Genomic DNA, 16,765 nt, shown 5'->3' on the forward strand with positions numbered 1-16,765 from the left:
TCATTACAAATACAAATTAAGCACATGAAAATTCAGTGGTTCTTGCCTGGGTTTGAACCCGAAATCATCGGTTAAGATGCACGCGTTCTAACAACTGGGCCATCTCGACTTGGCTACTTTCGTTAGTGAAAATTAAATTATGAAATTTGATAAAATATATGTATATAAAGGTTTAATGCTAGTATTTGTACACTACACACAATGGCGATTGCAACTCATTATTTTCCCAAAAGACACAAATTCATATTTCTAGTTGTTAACTTGAACGAGTGCCGGTCGTACATACACAAATGTTTTTACCAATATGACACCACCAAAACAAACAGCGTTTTTACGGGAATAAAAATGGTTTAAAATTTTATGGCAAGAAAACCTGTTTACTTTGCCGTAATATGTTTTTTGTGGCTTTTTATTAGGAAAATCCCCTTCATATATAACAATATACCCTATTCAACAAATCTAGACTGATTACTTACTTTATTTAATAAAGGTATTTGAATATCAAGTCAAAGGTTAGCATTTTTCCGTTTGTATCTTTTTTTACTGACACTTATCCACGAGTTAAAAATGACATAAGCTGTCAGTACTTAAATAGGTCAACAGAACCCGAGCCTGCGATGATCAATATATGAATATCATCCAAATGGAGGGAATGTATATGTGTATATATATATCAATAAATATTAATATTAATATCGGACAACATCACATACATTACTCTGATCCCAATGTAAGTAGCTAAAGCACTTGTGTTATGGAAAATCAGAAGTAACGACTGTACCACAAACACCCAGACCCAAGACAACATAGAAAACTAATGAACTTTTTCTACATCGAATCGGACGGGAATCGAACCCGGGACCTCGGAGTGGCGTACCCATGAAAACCGGTGTACACACTACTCGACCACGGAGATCGTCGATTAGATGTATCGTCGTTATAAATAAAAAAAAATGTTTGTTTTATATGTCAATTTTTTTGCCTATTATCAATCAAAATATCAATCATTGAGACGATCATTCTACCCTGTCATACTACTCGGGACTTCCAAGATTACATCCAATACAATTAAAAAAGAGGAAAAAAAAAACAAATAAGGTTTTACAATATTATATTACATATAAGCCACAATATTTATTTAAACACGTTACTAATACGGTATGTACAGTTACACCTTCCAATAAACATTAGGTGATTCAACTAAAACTTCATAATCATAAATAATTTCATATTTTATAATAAAATTATAAAATTATAATATAAATTATCGTCTCAAATTGAAATTACTCTCCGTCTATAAAATCGTATCTATAAAAATGTTAAATGTTTATCTTGCTGAATATATTACACTAATTTAATTATAGGAAAATGTCTATGCACCGAGAAGTCAAATTCAGGAGGCGTCGTCGAATCCTTCTTATGACCGCCGGCCAGTAATTTTAAAACTACAAAATTCGTTTTTGCTACTTTCAGAAGATCCGTTACCTGAAACAAAATAGTTTCTTATAAAAAAAATTCTAAAGTTAATATGCCGCTATAGTAATAACCGACTTTATGGAATTGACATTCCAGAACATTCTCACGAAAGATTTATAAAAAAAAATATTTTACTCTAAAATGGGTACCGCTTTTAGAAATAGTTAACAGTCGTATAGCCAGCTGGCATCCAATCAGAGGAGTGAAGCCAAATAAACAATTTTTACATTGAATTGACATCGTCGGTCGAAATCTTGAATAATCTCTGGTATAAGTCTATTCAATTAGGAAGGTTAAATTATTATCGGCGTGCATTAGTAGTGACTGACGCTCGTGCTTACAACGTGTCTGTGTGCGTGAGATGAAAAAACAATACAACTTTATTGGATGGTAGGGCTTTGTGGTGGCCCGTCAGGGTAGGTACTACCCACACATCTACTATTCTATTTTATATTCTACCGCCAAACAGCAGTACCCAGTGTTGCTGTGTTCCAGTTTGAGAGGTGAGTGAGTCAGTGTAACTACAGGCACAAGGGACATAACATTTTAGTTTCCAATGTTGGTGGCGCATTGGCGATGGCGTTAATATTTCTCACAGCGCCATTGTAATTTGTAATTTAGACAAGTGTATACGCACCTCCTGGTCCGGTGTTGTTACCGTCTCTAAGAACGTTCTCGCTTGCTGGAAATGTTTACATCCAGCTACGTACAGAATTATAGGATTTTCATATCTGTAATAAATATTGATATACAATTACGATCATTTTAAATATTTGATACAAAACATTAATTTAAGAGGACACTCCTTGCGGAACGCCAAAATAGCGCTTACTATTTAAAAAATATCTTAAAACTGGAGCATTGATTATGGATGAAAAAAATACATTCAGTATCTAAATAGATATATCTCCAGTTTAACCGCATGATATTTATAAAATTTGTATCAATAACCTAGTAAATTCATCGTCAACATCACTCCAAACACTGAAATCGACCTTTTCTATTAACATTTTTTAAGCTATTTAGCTGCTAGTTTATACATGTATTTTTGGTTAAATGGGGACACAAAAATGTAAATAATAAGTTCACCGTGTTCAATTTCTATTATATCACACAATATTATAGTAATTTTTATTTAAGTATTGCTTACTTTTTGGCATTCGTCGTCCATACTTTTTAGTATGGAGAAAATAATTTGACGGTTTTGACTTTTTATTCGACATCGCTGTCAATAAATCTTCAGTACCTCCCCAGAGCCCAAGGTGAGAGCACGTCAATTTTTATTTCGAGCTGAATTTTATAATTTAGCGAAACGTCTACGCACACATGGACAAGTTAGTATAAGGGTGGGTCGCGAGTGTCGTGAGACGCAATTGTTAATTTTTACTTTTCAAGAAACCAGGTGAACTAAGTAAGTATGATCACTAACCGATTATTGTTTTACTTATCTTTACTTATATCTATTTAATTTCTATCTATTTCAGAGTGAAATGGGAAAACGTAAAGAAAATTATAGAACACATAAAAAAAAATTAAAAAAAAAACAGTATATTCCAATTAAAATGTATGCCTTTGATTGTGTTCAACATGAAACTCTGGTCAGGAAACTATATCACTATGGAATTGGAGAATGTGCGCTCGACCTTCTAACTTCTTATCTTAACAATAGAATTCAGAGGGTTGACGTTAATGGGAAAAGGTCTCCTGGGGTCTCAGTTGGTATGGGGGCCCCTCAAGGATCAATTCTTGGACCTTTTCTATTCCTCATATACATAAATGACTTGCCCTTTCTTGTTGGAAACAAAAATGATATAGTCTTGTTTGCTGATGATACCTCTTTGTTTTTTAAGATTAATAGAAAACAGGTACAGTATGACGATGTAAACAATGCTATCTCTAATATAGTACACTGGTTTAGCGTAAATAATCTTCGGCTGAATAATAAAAAAACAAAAATTGTAAAATTCAGTACATCAAATGTGCAAAATGTAATTGCAATTGTAAATGGTGTATTTATCAATGGGGAATCGATGGATCCATTGAATCAACTGAATTTATTGGCCGTATTGTTGATTCCAAGTTGCAATGGGTCCCCCATATTAACGGATTGGCGAGTAGACTGAGTTCTGCGGCATTTGCGGTCAAAAAATTTGATTATTTACCGATGTTGATACGGCTCGCTTAGTATATTTCGGGAATAGATGCAGAAATAGGCTATTTAGGAGCAACTCCCGATGGAATAGTGGATAACGAAAAAATTGTCGAAATTAAGTGTCCATATTCCTGTTCAAAGATTACCACCATAAACGACGGTATTAACATAAAAAAAATCAATTTTTGGAAACGCAGTCAAACAGGAGATCTGACAATAAATACTAATCATGACTGGTATTATCAGCTCCAAGGGCAACTGCATATCACTCAAAAAAAACGAATGCATTTTTATGGTTTGGACCTACGTAGATACGAAAATTGAAATAATTAAAACGACTTCTGGGAGAAAAATATGAAAGAAAAATTTAAAAAAATCTATCTTGATTGTATGCTTCCGGAAATAAAAGATTCTAAATTAGATAGAAAATTAGAAACAAGAGAGCCCAATTATTTGATTGAGGCTATAAAAAAAAAGAGAAGCTGTAAGAGAAACAAAGAAACGGAAGAGTGAAAATGTTGTATGTGAACGCAAAATCATCAAACGGCAACTAAAAGATAAACAATAATTATTATTTGTTATAATGTAGGTTACAATTTGTTTTTTCTTCGGAGAATTGTAATATAAAAAAAACTTGTATGCATTATTAATGTTAGATATATTTTTTTATATTAGCTTTTATCATATTAATTGTTAACTTTTTTTTGTGTTTATTTAACAGATAGGTAGCTTGTATTTTTTTAGTGAATTAATAAAATTTCGTTTGATTAAAATGTACTTCCGTTATTTTTATTTAATTAAGTGATTATTTAATGTGTCTTTGCGCTGTAATTTGATAAACCTACCAACCTAAAAATATCCAGAAAATAATAATTATTTAGTTAGACGAAAGCAGTTGAAACAATAAAAATCATAATGTATGTATATGAGGCATCTTAATGCACTCTGACCACACCCTATGCTAACAAATAATTTATAATTGTGTTTGCGAGTGACAACCTTATAGCTAATACATTACTCGTAATTAAATGTATTTTTATAAATCCTACGTTATGAACGCGCAATGAAAATTTAATTTATACGTTGCACTGAAAACAAGCAACTAATTATCTCCCCACGATACACTGCTAAATGCAACTGTATTATTGGAAAGTACCTATGTGTGTGTTCTAAAATAAATTCCCACGCCTACAAACTACGCTCTTAACATATTTATTATTATTTTTATTGGTGGTCTGGCTACATAGATGACTACACTTGGAGGTTACCTCACGAAGTTATCCCACACCGGCGAGCACGAGTCGAATTATAAACCCAAATTGAAGAATATAAAAAGCCAGTGGTTTTTGATTGGATTTGAGCGTATTGGTTAATAGTAACGCGTTCTAACCAGTTGACCATCTCAGTTCCGTGTCGATAATTACACTGATCTAATGTTTTAACAGTGGATTAATCGACCTGTTCGTGAACAGTCAGGTTAGCACAAAGGACAGTACATATAGAACTCACTGAAATGGCTGCGTCATTTCACAGAACTCGTGGTAATGAACCTGCGGGGGCGTGAGGACTGACAGCGGGGCGAATCTATGCTTGTAGCGGACCGCTTCGTTATCGAACTCGGACTGCGGCTGGCGGATCTTTCCTTGCAGTTTAAAAGCGACTAGAGCCTGTGAAAATATATTTATAAAAATATTTTAGACAGCGATATTGATGATTATCGGAAGATATAATTAGATAAACTAAAAAATAAACATGAAAGAAAAACATATATATCGAAATATTATTATAAAAAGCGACGAACGGGTCCAGTATACTGTAGTCGACTACAGAGGCACGCAGTGCGCACACTCGCAATAAGAAACGATGAAGTATGTAGTACACGCGCCACACACACACAACGGTTTTGAATTCGGCGGAGATGGCGAATGACGACGTAAAAGACCGTCATTGTGTTTGCCATTTGTGACTTCTATTTTATCGAACAATATGACTAAGTACTAAATTAATGCCCCAAATTATAAACAATTAATCCTTATCACGTGTAACAAAGAGTGAAAATAAACTTATCATTTATTCTTATTATTATCAAACAGCCACCACTTGTTGGAGACGTTCTATACAGACGAACAAAGTGTTCGTATGTCGCTTAGAGTAGGAAACGTTCGTGCGCGTGTGCCCCCTCGCTTCTTGTGAGTATATGCAGACGCATCAATGTGTGTGTGTGTGGAACGTGTAGGTATATTTGTCCGTGCGTTGTGTGTTCAATGACCATAAATCAAAATATAGCTCCGAAGAAAATTAAAAATACAAAGACACGAAGGCTGATGAGGACCTGCTCCCAATAATTACTCATGTACATTTCCCACGGAGGTTGACATAAATAAAACCAGCTGAAATAGAAAATAATGAACATTTGACGACAATATGCTTTCCCAACGCTATATTGCTCTCGTGACGTCACTGTAGAAATTGTGCAACATGAAGCTCAATTGTGCAACGCGTTGTACAAATGGTGCAACATGATGCCCAATTGTGCATCATGATGTACAAACGATGGAACATGTTCAATTTTCAACACTCATCTGTCCTCCTCAATTATGGCCCGCGTTTATGTTCTTATTTTAAATTTAAAAAATATCTAATCTACTATATTGCCCAATAAAAAAAAACAAAAACACTCAAAAAAAAAACACCTGTAAACAAGTGAATTGAACGATAAATATTTCTTTTAACTTTTATACTATTGTTTGGATACTATTTCATATTTTCTTAAATAACAATAAAAATATATATCCAGAACTACGGTTAACCAATAATGATCCCACGTGCTTTCGGAAAACCACCTGCATAATATTAATATTAGAATTTTAGAGATTAGTTCTGTGAACTATTGATTATAATGAACGTCCAATTCGAATAACTATTCATGCGTTAAGTAACACACTAATTGAAATAGTCTCCAAAAATGACCACAGCGTACGAGTTAATAAAAATGAGTGTTTAACTGGCGAGATGTACGGCCCAGATAGGTTAAACGGTTTTATAATTTGTAAAAAAAAAAACACATGTATAAATTAAATAATAATTACATGAATATTTAATATGTTACGTGACGAAAGATTGACAGAAGAAAGTCAGTAGAAATCGCAGGGACTTGACTTGCACTTGCCTAAGTCTTCTGATATTTAATTGAAAAGAAGAATATTATGGGCTCATTCTGTGTGTATATGTTACTGTTTAAAGCTCGAACTACGGTAAATCTTAAGATTTTCCAGTGAAACCTAAGACCGATTATGAATGGTAAATGTCCATAAAACTTTGGGATTCGAACTTTTACCATCATTCACTTGGTAAATTTAGGATTTACATGTTGGAATGGTAAAAGTCCGAAAAAGTCGTCCCTTTATAATAAATACTTACATTTACCAACTCATGTCGATAAATCTTAGGTTTTATTGGGAAATCTTAAGATTTATCTTAGTTCGAGCTTTTACAGTAACATATATAAAATGAGCTAGTACAACACGGCCACAACATCTGTGCAAGTAATGAGGGAAACGAGGTCCCCTTCAACGCTTTGCGTTAGCATAGTTTTTTTTTTTCAATAAATATTTATTACTTCAAACATATATTTCTACTGATGTTTGTTTTTCACACCGTACCAGTACACTGATATGAAGTCATCGACGCCGGGTGCCAAGATTCTGTGACCGGGTTGTATACAATTTAAATTAAACACGTACGAAGCTGTGGACTCAGCTGGAATTCAATAAGCATATCTACGCGAGTCCTACCTTGAAGTACCCGCCGCACATGTTCTGCATGACCTGACACATGAGGCCCTCCCTGGCGTACGGTCGGCTGCGTTTCTTCTTGCGAGCTGCGATACGTTTGGGGTCCTTTCGCTCCCCCGACAGGTTCTCGGCCCGGCCCAGCGCCGACACCAGCCAACCGTACAGAAACTCATACAGGTACCTGCGCGACAACATCGCATCCTATGTTTTATTATTTCGGAACAAAAAAAAATATAATTACTTCTCAAAGACCGCAATTCAGAGGTAGTCACGCAATTACACCATGTCAGTCAGACACTCGTAACATTACTTATCGCCTAATGTAGTGCTGCTAGCCTGTGAATTGTCGACTCATTCTTCTACTTCTAAATATATAATGTCTCATAAGTAAGTAACTCATAAGTATGTATCTAGCCATGTAACTACTACTTTAAAGTTCTAGACACAACACGACATAACCTCAAAAAAAAAAAACATTTTTATATCCATCAATTTAATCAATTGTTTCGTTAATTACGTCATATGTATTCAATAGCGTATGGAAATTAGTTATTCCAATTTTAAACTGGGATTAGAAATGTGCTCGCTGTGTGTTGTCTGTTGTACGGTCGTGCTCACCAGAAGATGTAGTGATACTCGTGCACGCTGTACAGCTCGAGTTCGAGGCCGGACAGCAGGTAGGCGATCATGACGCGCAGCACGTGGTACAGGATCCACGTGCCGAAGCACGCGCGTGGAGCCGAGCCCGCCGCGCCGCTCACCAGCGCGTCCACGCTCTCCGCCTGCGACGCATCGTGGAATTACAGCACTGGCCGACTGGCTCATTAGTCACCCGATGGAAAGTGGATTACACCATTAGAAATGTTACCCATCCCTGTATCCCATCCATGAGTGAGATATTAAAATCAATTTAAAAGTGAAAATGACTTAAAAATCACAAATTAAAATACCAACTAGTGACTCCTGTCTTTGCAATTATTCAATCTATATCCATAAAAACCAACAAAATCGAAATGTCTGTCTGTGTTTTTCAAAATAACTGACACTTTTATATAGCTATTTGCGAGTTACCAAATAAACATTTTTTTTTGTTTGTTAGATTTTAATGAACATAAAACGGAGCTACGGTGAAACTCAAGGACGAACGTAATTTACTTTTTTGCTCTGGAGCAACAGAGGATTGGACGCCCTAATTGTGATTATGATGTTAACATTTTAATTTCTGTCAGCCAGGTTTGCCGATAGTATGTTCACTGTTCGCATCAGGTACTTTCAAAATAGTACTTAATATAATTATAATTTCCATACATCTAGATATCTAAACATAAATATTGAATTAAAATTGTTAACACGTCGGTATCCATTGTGGTGAGCCATCTCTCGTGGCCAAGTTTGGCCCAGAGCGCTCGCAATGATAACAGTAATTCCGTACTGAACCAGACTGACGTACGTCTTCGTGCACATCAATTACTTGAGTCGATTTAAACATATAGTAATATTTCTAAAGCTAGACGCAAGCGAACAATCGTCCATGGGAAGTAAGGTAAGGTAAGGTAAGGTACTGAGGCGGGACCTCCTCCTGCAGCGCGGCGAAGTCGTCGAGCAGCAGCGCCAGCTTGTCCCGCTGCCGCGCGCGGTTGTGCCCGCACACCTGCACCAGCACCGCGAACGGCCGCACGCAGCGCACCAGGAAGTTCTCCACGAACTCGCGCGCCTGAAACGGGAACATTACATTTTCATTGAATTGCGAACGAATGTATATTGACCCCTGTGTTATATTTATATTATACTTTTATTTAAAAAAAATAATAATAATAATATTAACGGATATAAAACAACGCCGCTTATGCTATTCTAGGGATGTTACGAAAAACGCCTAAAAATATTATTAAGATATTATAATAACCTACTTACATTTATTTATATACGGTTAACATATAGGTACTTATATTTTATTTATTTATACATATTGCAACTGCTATAACATCACTGGTAATCCGATTAAAGCTATCCAGTTTATGTTAATAAATTATCAATGGATGAACTTGAATGAGAATTTCGAACGTATCATCACAATCCTCGGTAGTATAGTGGTAAGTATCCCCGCCTGTCACGCGGGAGACCGGGGTTCGATTCCCCGCCGTGGAGTTCATATTTTTTTTTATATTTTATTTATTTTTGAAGCTTATGGATGTAGTTTAGTAACAAAAGTTAGTACTTCATATTTTAAAAACATGTTAACCTCGTTTGATATATTTCCAGCATTGTTATTCCAATTTGTCTTGTTATAATCGCCAGCCTATTAGACTATGTGAGACTCATACATTATATGCAGATAGCTCATATTTGAAACTGGACATCGAAATTTAAATTAATTTATACTATATACTACAATTTATACAATTTTTCTTCTAATAGTTTGTAGAAACTTCTTAGAAAAAAAAATAAAGAAATAGGTGCAGATTATTAGAGTTTTAAAAAAAAAACAGGAGTGTTTAAGCCCTAATAGTGGCTTATGTACAGATAATAAGGGTTTAAAGGGATTATTGAATCACAGTCAATAAAAATATATTAAATTGCAAAGCTCGGGCAGTTCACTCATATCATAAAATATCTTTAAGATAAATTTTATTATTATTTGATAGAAATGTACAAAACTCCATTCACTTACTGGTGGATTCGGTCCAATAGTAGACTTCAGGGCTAGCGCCGGTGGATTTACAAATGACTTTACAGACTCTCTCAGGATTTCAATAAACGCATGCTGAGGTCTCTGCCGTCCTTGAGGACTATTGACATTACTCTGAGCCATAGACGCGGTTATCGCTGGAGATGGACTCAAGTATAGCAACTGTAGAGCAGATCTAGATAGTATACACGCACGTTGACGGCTAAATTCCATGAAAAAATCCTGGAAAAAATAAAATTGTAATGTAAATTGACTCATCATGACCTTGCCCCTCTGCTACCGACTGCCTACCCTATACCAAACACCTTGTAAATGCGCTTAATTGACGAGTGCGCTTAAAAATAGTGCTTAGTCTTTGTAGAATTGTGATGAATTGAGATGGAAAGCATGCATACTCAACTCACATTGGGATAGCGCGCTTAGCCCACCAGTAGCACATTCCACAGGTCACTCTTAATATATATCTTTTAATTATATCGTATTCAATTTATATATATAACCAAAAAACCCTAAGCATTCGACGGGTTCTACTTGGAAATGTAAACACTAAAACTGCTTTAAAAATCTGGCTCTCACACATATTTATCATGACAACGAGTCGTTAACCATTGCTTTATATATTCAAATGTCTATTGGTTACTTACCAAGGCGGTGTGAAAATTTGTACAGGATTTAATCTTCCACGCGTGTCGGAGTCTCGTGACGAGATCGTCGAAGTACTGCAACGCTTCGAGTCTTGGCTTGATGCGCGTGTATCGCGGAAACGTTGGCGGCAGGAGGCGTTGGTTTATCATTGGCTCAAAACCCATTGGGTTGGGTATATCTACTGAAAACAATAACTGTCTTAAAATATGATATCAAAGAAGAATATTTCAGATACTTGTGGCCCTTTTATGGGGTTCAAGATTTTCATTAAAATATCTAAAGTGTATACAAAAAAAAATCTAAATCTAGACCATAAAAGACAGAGTTATGGGATGAAATTAGTTTAAAGAATTCTAATAAAAAGGTTTCATTTGACATATCAATAGAAAGATCTTGAAATGAGAAATACAATTAAATGTTTTATTATAATTCTCGAATGTATATATTAAAAGATATCAAAGTAATTATACGAAGATTTATCTTTGAAAAATCCGAAACAAAAATGTGTACTGTACAGGACTCACAGTATACATACACTATAGCGTATTCCGATCGAAGAAGGAATAGAGATAAACTAATCTTAGATTTACGTATGCCACGCAAAATAATATTGTGCTAAATATATTGTGTACTAGTTCTTGACTAATATATTTTTATTTAAAACTAGCTGTGCCCGCGACTTCGTGCGCGTTTGTATTTAATAAAAAAGCGTGACTTTATTATTATTTTACATATAATTCTAAAATAAAAGTAGCCTAAGTTACTCCTTATTACATCAGCTATCTGCCAGTGAAAGTCCCGTCAAAATCGGTCCAGCCGTTCCAGAGATTAACCGGAACAAACAGACAGACAGACAGACAGACAAAAATTGTAAAAAATGTTATTTAGGTATATGTACCGTGTATACATACATATGCATTGAGTAAAAGGCGGTTATTTTAATATTACAAACAGACACTGCAATTTTATTATATGTATAGATATAAAAGTATTCAATCGAACTACATAGAAGTAGTTTAACTTTATTTCCTAAGTTTCGATAACAGTTTCGACGACGTTCAAACTTTTTCGCATATCCATAATGAATATCGTAGATTATAGAAGCTTTCGAGCTGTCAAATGTTTTTTATTTGGCTTTTGTCCTCTTGTGATTGGAACAGACTTTATACGAATACAATAAGTCTTTAAATTAGCGAGAAACAAAACACTACGAAATCTTCTCAACAGGAATACCGTTCTAATTTTAACAATAACTTACGGTTTTCAAGCGGTTGGGTTCCTTTACTGGCCGTCTTTATGATCACCTTCATCATTTCAGAGCAGCCGTTCAACAGAGCAACACAATCCGCACCAGACTGGGAATCTCTCTTTGTTATTAAAAGCAGAGCTTGGTAGAACATTCTCGTAAATCGAATCCGAGCCGCTAATGCAGCCCATAAGTTATTAGCCTGAAAATATAATCATTACTTAAATTCATAATTATAGAACCCAACGGAACGGTCAATTGGATAGATTATATGGATCTTAATCAAAGAATGTAGTTTCAAATATAGGAAAACATCGCTGTATTCATATGTTTCATCTCATTCTTGGTGATAAAGGAATACATCAGCAGATTTTATGCCACTTGTATATATATTTATCGAGCGAGGAACCCTTTATTTCTCACTAGAAAAACGCGTCACACGTTTCCCTAACATGACATGGAAGTATGTAGAACTCGCCGGTACTCAGGACGCCTAGCACGCCATAGTACAACAGAATACCCACAAAAAAACAAAAGCAGTATCCACTCCGTCTCTTCAGCAAGCGTCACAGGATGGCTTTTGCATGCTACCATGACGGAGTGAGGAGGCTTCAGCCCAAAAGGCATTTGCCTCTTTTGTAAGTAATAATTATCATCATCACATTATACTTACAAAAAAATAAGCACTTTGTCCACTATTTACCAGAACACAAGACTGAAATGTTATGATAAACCATGAATGTCAATCATACAAGTTTTAATCCTTGTATCATTAACATTCATGTTTGAAGATTGTTCATGTCTGATCGGTGTCCTTATTTAAATAATAATTATTACTTTAATAGAGAAAACTAATTGTTAGTCCATCAAAAAATCCAATTTGAAGAGGCAGTGATTCAGTGTAAATACTACAAGGTACAAGGGACATATCATCTTAGTTACCAAAGCTCATTGACTATGTTAAGAATGGTTAAAGTGTTTAATAGTGTCAATTGTCTATGAACATTAGTGATAGCTAACAATCAGATTACTAAAAAGTTTCTCAGTCAAATACTTTTCCTGCAGAGAACTTTTATAAAATCAATATATCTTTATTGTTTTAAAAAAGTTAGTAGTTATATCAATCATACACGTAATATAATTAAAGATTGTTCATGTATGATCAGAGTTCTAATTTAAATAATAATGATTACTTTAATTGAGAAAACTAATTAATAATCCATCAAATTTATATATTAATCAATAAAATATAGTAACACTTTCGGACAAGTTGTATACAAAAGTATATAAGAGAGGATTTGTTTCTGTGTGTGTACAAGAATGACCACTAACAAACAAACTTGCAACATAGTAGAACTGTGTGAAAACAATTACAATAAACAAATGAAACTGTACCTCATCCTCTTGACTTCTAGCTTTTTTATTCAGCTCTTCTTCCTGTTCACGTAACATCGATATACACTTTTGTTCACTGACTTCTAAGCTAGCATCATGTTGGTTTCCTGATTGTAGATTTGAACCTAGACGATAACCATAGCCCATGGGGAGAAAATCTTCCTCTTCAAATACTTGTGCCCTGTAAAGAATTAGAGCCCACTTTATACATTCTCATATTTAATGTCTAATAGTTTATGTGGCAATACCGTATAATACAAATATGGGTTTTTTAGTAAATGTTCCGAATATTCATTTTTTTGTTATAATAATATAGTCTTTTTTTTTTGGTTGATCTTATTAGACATTAGTATTCCCTAAAAATATTCCATCTTTAGGGACTACTGATGTCAGTTCAAGATTAAATTCAATAATAATATATTTCATCTAATATTATTTATAAAATTTAATATGGAATTGATATCACAAAGGAAATTCATAGATTCAAATCTTAATGTTATTTTCAAAACAAATTGAAATGATTGTTTTCTACAAAATTTACTGTTCTGTACTGTCTAATGTATCCCTAAAACTTTTATAATTTTTATACGTACAGTGGACTAGTAAAGGAGATAGACTTATTATTGATACTTTTGTATATGCCTAGGTATTCTGGCAATGTGATTACATCTGCCCATTGATAGAGTAAGAAAAATTTACCATTTTTCGTCACTTTGGGAACTAAGATGTTACAGCCCTTGTACTCTCGCCCACTCAGCCTTCAAGGTATAGGGGTAGTGACTATACAGATAGTCTTGTGTTAAGGCTCTTTGCCTTAACACCAACTATTACAACAACATTGAGGTTAAGGTCAAAGTATGAATAAATGCAAAATATTTTTACACGTCCCTGAAATGGATTCTAAAAATTGTCTCAAATAAGGTGAATATTAAAACACCTACACAAAACACAAATGGCATAATGATAATAATATCCTTACTTTGTTATACAATCTCTTATACAATCCAGGAGTTTGTAGACAGCGATGCAATATGCTTTCAAAGGATTGTTGATGATTGAATGAGGCTGGTGTAAATATACATTAGTGAATACTGTTTGTGCTAGAGAGTGGCCTTCCAACCAAGAAACAATGCAAGCCACTGTCGCGTCTATTATTCCTATGATCTCACTTGGTTCTAAGTCGTCAATTTTTAATTTCCCACTCTGAAAAAAAAAAAATTTAACACAATATTTATATTCATTCATAAGTATTTAATGAAATTAAAAAATATCAATATATCAACGTGTAAATAGTTCATGTGATTGTCTTTCTATTTATTGTAGATATAATTATATCAATCTTTACTGATAGATTTTTAGTTGTACGTTAGATCTACGTGTTATAGGTGTCACAGATGGTGGACTAATAAAGAAATTGCTACTATAATGTTGTTAATATGTTTATAATAGCAAGAGAACATTACAATGAACAATTGTGATATAGTACATTATAATTAGTCTTTTAATAATAAACATTAATTAGAAAAACAAATATACATAGATATCATTATTTCTTATATATGGTCATGATTTTATTTTTAGGTATGAAATCAAAATATGCTAATCTTACCAATACAGCCTGCTGAAAGTTTAAGGGCTTTGGATTGCCTCTATTACATAACATTCCAGCATCCATTTTGGGGTCCATCATCTCAATGGCGGACATCGCCTCGAATAACCCAAATAGATGTCCATCATGCAACAGTTCACCTAACTGAAGATCTAGAAACATAATTTATGGTATTTTATTTACTTGGTGGTGAGATTTGTGTAAGCCCGGCCTGCAGGTACCACCCATAAATTAAATAATATACAGTCAAACCAATACTTTGTATTGTTGTTCCAGTTCGAAGGGTCAGTGAGTCAGTGCAGACAGTATCAACAAGCACAAGAGATCATCTTCTATCATATATTCATCTAACAATGTAAAGAATGGTTAATATTTCTAATAGTGCCAGTTGTCTATGGACAGTAGTGGTCTTTAAGAATCAGGTAAAAAATAAAGTTTTGTAAACAAATACTTTTAAAAAACTATTATACCTTGAATGTTTTTAAAAAAATCTGTAGTTATATCAACCCAATTGTAGGTGACTTCAGGTGATGTTGGTAATGATTCCATTGTCCTGTAAAGGTTTCAATATACACAATAAATTAAAATATTTGTTTCAAAATTTATAGTTTTTATGATGCCAAATTAATATTAAGTTCATGTATCTCTAATCAATGATAAATATTACTAATATAATTTAGAAATGCATATATAAATTTATTGTATATAGATGTAATACATCAATATTAATTCAAGTCAAGTCGTCAAATTGTTTTAAAATTTTATGGTATATATATTTAAATAAAAATATGAAATGAAATAGTATGCAAATACTTCAAATTGAAATGATAGAACTATTCTTGAAAATTATATTAAATAAATGGGATATAATATATAACTAAAAATAAAAATACTAAACTTGATTATTGTATGTATTTATATTAGTATAACATTGATATAACTATGTATAAGCGTCATGAAATAATTTTTTTTTTTTTTTTATTAATAAATATAGCTGATACACACTATGTGTGTGTCTTTGCCTATAAATAACAAGCAAGAGCTAACCATGACAGAAAAAGAAGAGTGTTCAGATTGTTAAGCTAGAAAATAACATATCAAAGATATACAACTTATTTGTTAAGGCTTTATAAATAAAATAGTGAACAATTGGTTTAATTGTAAATGAAACAAGAGGTAAAATAGAAATAAAAAAAAAAGCATGCATAACATTACTAACCCGTCACCATCGAAAAAATCATCTGTATCACCCATTTTTGAAGCAAACTAAAATGTCTTATAATCAAGAAAATATATTACCATTTAATTTTAGTTATATATACCTAGAAAACAATCAATGTTGGGAATCAAATTTTGGATACCGCATTTGACGTTTAGTAGAGTCAAGAAATGACAGATCACAGATATTGATTGATAATTTGTTGATTTTGACTACTGGACAAGTCAGGGTTGCCCAATTTTTAAATTACATTTGAAAAGTTTGCTTGTAATATGGATGGATGCTTAGTGAAAAGTAAAAGAGTTTTTTAGAACTTATTTTATTAATTCTTTAATTTTCAAATATATGTTTATTCAACAGATTGTAAGAAACTCAAAATAAATTAGCATTTGCATTTTATTATAAGTTTAAATGCCTAATACCGATTAATTTCTTAAATCCTAGAAATTAATTACATCTTTTAAGTACAAATGAAACACTTGTGTCTCTGTTGTGTTGAACAATTCAGACATTAGACTAATAAAAACTTACAGGTGTAAA

General features: G+C 33.5%; 1 protein-coding gene and 1 non-coding gene across 3 annotated transcripts; one reads left to right on the forward strand and one right to left on the reverse strand.

The window, feature by feature from the left end:
• Positions 1–1,145: 1,145 nt before the first annotated feature.
• On the reverse strand, positions 1,146–16,445 carry LOC113399713 (N-alpha-acetyltransferase 35, NatC auxiliary subunit). 2 transcript variants are annotated; one of them, XM_026638908.2, is made up of 14 exons: positions 16,306–16,445; positions 15,477–15,559; positions 15,007–15,158; positions 14,377–14,600; positions 13,398–13,578; positions 12,015–12,204; positions 10,756–10,934; positions 10,094–10,333; positions 8,996–9,136; positions 8,041–8,204; positions 7,423–7,603; positions 5,138–5,295; positions 2,114–2,207; positions 1,146–1,485 (listed from the first exon to the last, which is right to left on the reverse strand). In XM_026638908.2, the coding sequence occupies exons 2-14, from the start codon at positions 15,553–15,555 to the stop codon at positions 1,345–1,347; spliced, it is 2,124 nt and encodes a 707-aa protein (XP_026494693.2). In that variant the 5' UTR covers positions 15,556–15,559; positions 16,306–16,445; the 3' UTR covers positions 1,146–1,344. The 2 variants fall into 2 exon arrangements, with proteins under 2 accessions (XP_026494693.2, XP_026494691.2); XM_026638906.2 differs by having other exon boundaries at positions 16,226–16,411.
• Positions 9,499–9,570, forward strand: Trnad-guc (transfer RNA aspartic acid (anticodon GUC)). The gene has a single exon. It is a non-coding gene; the product is annotated as a tRNA-Asp (tRNA).
• Positions 16,446–16,765: the final 320 nt, after the last annotated feature.

This window comes from Vanessa tameamea, chromosome 2, assembly GCF_037043105.1.
Source record: "Vanessa tameamea isolate UH-Manoa-2023 chromosome 2, ilVanTame1 primary haplotype, whole genome shotgun sequence".
Classification (NCBI taxonomy): domain Eukaryota; kingdom Metazoa; phylum Arthropoda; class Insecta; order Lepidoptera; family Nymphalidae; genus Vanessa; species Vanessa tameamea.

Excerpts from the sequence above, each read along its gene's own strand:
- LOC113399713 (XM_026638906.2), bottom strand. The coding sequence starts at position 16,260 with ATGGGTGATACAGATGATTTTTTCGATGGTGACGG. Across the intron at positions 15,560-16,225 it reads GATTTTTTCGATGGTGACGG|GACAATGGAATCATTACCAA; the intron begins GTTAGTAATGTT and ends AAACCTTTACAG. Across the intron at positions 15,159-15,476 it reads TTTTTTTAAAAACATTCAAG|ATCTTCAGTTAGGTGAACTG; the intron begins GTATAATAGTTT and ends TTATGTTTCTAG.